We start from the raw sequence: 5,000 nt of genomic DNA, 5'->3' as shown, positions 1-5,000 counted from the left end.
CAGGAGTCGTCAGGTCGTCTCTTCAATCTTCAGATTCTGAGAAAGGTGAGGAGTGCGAGTATGCACTCAAAGATCTGGGTGATAAGAGGCTGTATACATCAAATAATCATCTATATCAGCATTTCCAGTAATATTTTAATTTTCTTAAATAATAGCGAACCTCACCAGTTCAAATCCATATTGAAATGCATTGCGTTTACATCCAAATCATAAGAGAGTTAGCAAGTGTTAGCAAGAGTTTGCATTGAAAATACATACTAGGCAAGAACTCAGGATGTGTAAAATCATTCATATAAGTTGGATAAGGGCTTCAGGCATTCAGGATGGTTATATGAAACATTTTTGAATGTAGATGCACATATAATTGATGGTATGATATGACCTATTATATTTTGCCTGGTATGGTTAAATTGAATTGGTGAGATTCCACTTTTTCATATCTAATTTACACTGGTAAATTTTATGCAGTGATTGCCGTCAGTATTTTTGGTTCTTTTATTTCCCTGTAGTAATAGAATTTTGTGTGAGTACATCTGCGTGTGTATGTGTCTTTGTACCTGTGTCTGTACACGTGTCTGTGTTTGTGCATTTTTGCAAGCATATGGACACATGTATGTGGATATGGTATGCTTTTGCATTTGTATGTATGCATTTGTGGAGCTTTAGATGTATACATGTATGTAATAATTATACATATATACAGGCAGACAAAAAAATAGATCATGTATTTATACATACATATATACAAATGTGTAGATAGATATGTATGCGTTTCCTTTTATTATTTAATTCCACTGTTGAGTATTATGATTTGACTATGTACTATGTTAAACAGCATCCTTCATAAACAAATTTGCATAAAAAAAATCAAAACAAAAAAAGAACAAAAAAAAATTTTTAGATAGTAGATATTGACATTTGTATATTTTTTCCTTTTGTGTATATATAGCTTCTTTCACTCCCATGGCATTACAGAGCAAAAGTAGTTTATCTTGTCTTTATTCAACTAAGTGCAATGTTGAAAGGCCTATTTGTATTCATTGATTGTAGGTATTAGTACAAGTAGTAGTTATTAGCTCTAAGTTGTGCTGTGCAAGACCACTGAAGACATGAATAATTGCAACGGACCAGTAGGTCTGTCTTTGTACCTGGGTTTTTGTACTGCCATTCACTGCCCACCCCATCCCACCCCACCTGGAAATGGAGTGAAATAGCAAGAAAGAGGGAATGGGAGGAAAACAAAGAATATTTGATGTTTCTTTCTTTCCTGCTCTCTTTCTTTAGTATCCTCTCTTAAGTTTTGTAATTGAACAGTTTATTATATTATCACATATGTTACACTCTCTCTCTCTCTCTCTCTCTCTCTCTCTCTCTCTCTCTCTCTCTCTCTCTATCTCTCTCTCTCCCTCCCCCTCCCCCTCCCCCTCCCCCTCCCCCTCCCCCCTCCCTCTCTCTCTCCCTCTCTCCCTCTCTCCCTCTCTCCTTCTGCATTCTACCCTCCCTTTCTAATTCTCCCTCCCTCTCCCCTTCTCCTCTTGTCCTCTATTCTTTCTGTTATACTAGGAGAGTACCCAAAGATTGAAATAAAGTGGCTGCCATCAGAGATTCGGTACAGCCAAGATAAATACTAGATTTAATATTTGTAAGTCAGTATATATTTGATGTCATTCCAGTGTTGGCTTTTAAAATGTAAAAAAAAAAAAATAATAAAATAAAAGTGAAAAATACAAAAATAAAATAAACAAAAAAAGAAAAGAAAATATTCAAATGTCAAAATAGTCATACAAGTTGATAGATAGGTTAGATGGAGTAAGGTATCAGTTGTTAATGCTGTATGTGTTTTGGTGGTAATTTAATTCATGCTACTATGGATATTGTAGGAAATAGTTCCTTTGTTAGAGTAGGTGTGCAGTGACATTTTTCTTAAAAAACAAAAAAAAAAACAAAAAAAAATAAAAAATATATATATGTATATAAAAAAAAAACAAAAAAAAAAGCAAAAAAAAGAATAATCTGTTATGTTTATAGTTACAAAGGCAGGTTGATAGAAAGTATTAACAGTGATAATTGTTAGAATAAGTGTAAAAAAAAATACAAAAAATGAGTTAAAAATAAAACAAAAATGTTTAAAAGATAAAAAATATATATTGCATAAAGATAACTTTTAAAGAATGAAGATATTAAAATATAACCTTTCTAGCTCTTAGCTGACTGCAATGGACAAAAGTGTTTTTAGTCATTACAGTACAGTAAGTTCTCACATGAATCAAACCTCTTTGATAGGGAGTTTGAACCCAGCTGTCACCAGAAAAAAAAAAAAAAAAAAAAAAAAAAAAAAAAACTAATAAGTATATTGATAACATTGTGGGCATGTGTCTCAGCTTTAGGCTTATTATCCATGGATAGCTAACTTTTTGATGTTATGTCCGCTTCATATTTCTAGTAACTGTGATTTTGTATTCATAAGTAGGCATTAGAGAGAAAGAACACCAGATGGGAATGTTACTGAATCTTTGGTGAGCGGAAAACGTGCAATTGAAGGGTGACGTCATGAGTAAGCCGATTGGTGTAGTTTTCAGAAGTGATTTTTCCTTCTGCTACAGATCTGTTACATTTGCCCTTTCTTTTTTCATTTCCTTCACTTCTTTTCCATTTATGTGTTGGGTGTGTGTTTGGAAAGTAATCATTATTTATGTTGTTTAGGTTCACAGGCTTACATAACATGGGATTCAATTTTGTTGAGAAGAAGGTAGCCTGAGAGCAAATACAATTAGAGAACTTTGGATTCTAGGCAGAAATGTCAGAATTTGTAATGAAAAGAAGGCATATACATTTGGTCAAGTTGGTCTGCTACAGGTTATACCAAGGAAGACAATGATATATGCTTTAATAGGCCTTAATCAATCCACACCGCAAAAGCACACAAACACACAAACTGTCCTCCTCCACTCCCTCTTCCTCTCCCTTTCCATTGCCTTCACCTTCATCTTTACCCTCTCCATCTCTCCCACTTTCTCCCTGTCTCTTAACCAATATTGTAACTGTATCAGTGGGCTAGTCTATCAAGGATAATTTCAATTTGATTTGCCTTTGATTCAGTAGGGTAAATGTACTTAGACAAACCCTTTTATTCATTATGTCCAGGAAGTTTCAAAAGTGCAACTTGTCAGTGGTTCTTGTACAGACTTAGATCTTTTTAGTTCATTATGAAATACAGATTTGTCACTGTTCTTGGTGATATGTAGTGACTTGTAGTGGTACTAGTGAATCCACTTGCATGAACAGGTTTAAAAATTACCATGTTTCTGAGGATAGAAGTCAAGATTTTTTCTGTATATTTAGAGTAACATAAAGACTTAGAAGCCTTGTGTTAAATTTTAAAGAATGATATATTTTCATGAGACTTTGTGAAATGTGTGATGTAGGTTTTGAAAGAAGACTAAAAGATGTGAGTGCATTCTCATGGTATGTGTAAAATGCGGAACCACAATGTAAATCCACTTCCTTATTGGTCAGTTCAGCAGGTGATTTAGGAATTATGTGATTGGACAAAAAAAGAGGTAGTGTTTAAATGACATATGTGCATCTTGACGAGGTTTGTGTACTGCGTGGGTACATGGTATTATTGATGTGTAAAGAGCAGCCTATAAGAGTGGATAGGACTTTTATGTTACCAGTCTTGAATTGTAAACGTGTACAGTTTTTTTTAGATAAATTGATTATTATCGGTATTTGTGTGTGTGTGTGTGTGTGTGTGTTTGTGTGTGTGTGTGTGTGTGTGTGTGTGTGTGTGTGTGTGTGTGTGTGTGTGTGTGTGTGTGTGTGTGTGTATGTATGTATGTGTGTGTTTGTGTGTGTGTGTGTGTGTGTGTGTGTGTGTGTGTGTGTGTGTGTGTGTGTGTGTGTGTGTGTGTGTGTGTGTGTGTGTGTGTGTGTGTGTGTGTGTGTGTGTGTGTGTGTGTGTGTGTGTGTGTGTGTGTGTGTGTGTGTGTGTGTGTGTGTGTGTGTGTGTGTGTGTGTGTGTGTGTGTATGTGTGTGTGTGTGTGTGTGTGTGTGTGTGTGTGTGTGTGTGTGTGTGTGTATGTGTGTGTGTGTGTGTGTGTGTGTGTGTGTGTGCGCGCGTGCGTGTGCACGTTCACTGTGTGTTATGCAGTAAAATACACTACATTCTCCCATAAAAATACACACATAAACTCATTCTCACTCATACAAATATGCATATACACATATACATGTATACATACACATATACACTAACAGTCATGCATAAAGAATGGCCAAAAACACAAACACATATTCACACACCCATATATACACATATTCACCCATATACACATACACACACATGCAAGCATATTGATACACATGCTTGCATGTGCACATACTCACGTGCACACTCACTCACTCACTCACTCACTCACTCACTCACTCACTCACTCACTCACTCACTCCAACATTCACACAAATTACGTTGCATTAGAAGAAATAAAAAATAAAAGTTCAGACGAGAAGAAAAAAATAACATAAAAAAAATATATATATAAATTAGATAAACTATGTAAAGAAAAAGATGTATTGGGTAGAACAAAGTAGATATATGATATCACTATTTTGAAGTACTTTGATAAGAACAAATTTGGTAAGGATGGGATTTTTAAAGTATCTTATGTACTGTATGTGTAGCTGTATGTGTACATTTGTGCATATATACATACACTTGTGTATAATGACATTTGTACTTTGTATTGTAAGGGGAGGCAGAATGAAGGGGATCAGTGATATGGTCTTCCTCCTCTTCCTTCTCCAATTCCACCATCCTCTCCCCCCTTTATTCTCTTTCCCTCCAACTACCTATCCCTTTTCTTCTTTCTTGTCCACTATCTCTCGTACCGCACTTTCATCATCATCTACTCGCCTTTCTCCTCCCTTCTGATTTCCTATGTTAATCCCTTCACCTCTCCTTCTTTTACAAAGAGATCCAGTCACCTTCATTAGGAAA

At 35.3% G+C, this 5,000-nt stretch overlaps 1 protein-coding gene across 1 annotated transcript in view; it reads left to right on the top strand.

Moving 5' to 3' along the window:
- LOC125025308 (probable helicase with zinc finger domain) overlaps nucleotides 1–1,225 on the top strand; it is a 21,374-nt gene extending 20,149 nt beyond the window's left edge. Inside the window, exon 15 of the mRNA XM_047613283.1 lies at nucleotides 1–1,225. This exon is cut by the window's left edge and continues 1,082 nt beyond it. Within this exon, the coding sequence (XP_047469239.1) occupies nucleotides 1–131 (131 nt within the window). The 3' untranslated portion in view covers nucleotides 132–1,225.
- The last annotated feature ends 3,775 nt before the right edge of the window (nucleotides 1,226–5,000 follow it).

This window comes from Penaeus chinensis, chromosome 4 (genome assembly GCF_019202785.1).
Source record: "Penaeus chinensis breed Huanghai No. 1 chromosome 4, ASM1920278v2, whole genome shotgun sequence".
NCBI classification, from domain to species: Eukaryota; Metazoa; Arthropoda; class Malacostraca; order Decapoda; family Penaeidae; genus Penaeus; species Penaeus chinensis.
Note: the sequence above shows the minus strand (reverse complement) of the source record. Positions and strands in the feature narration are given on the sequence as shown.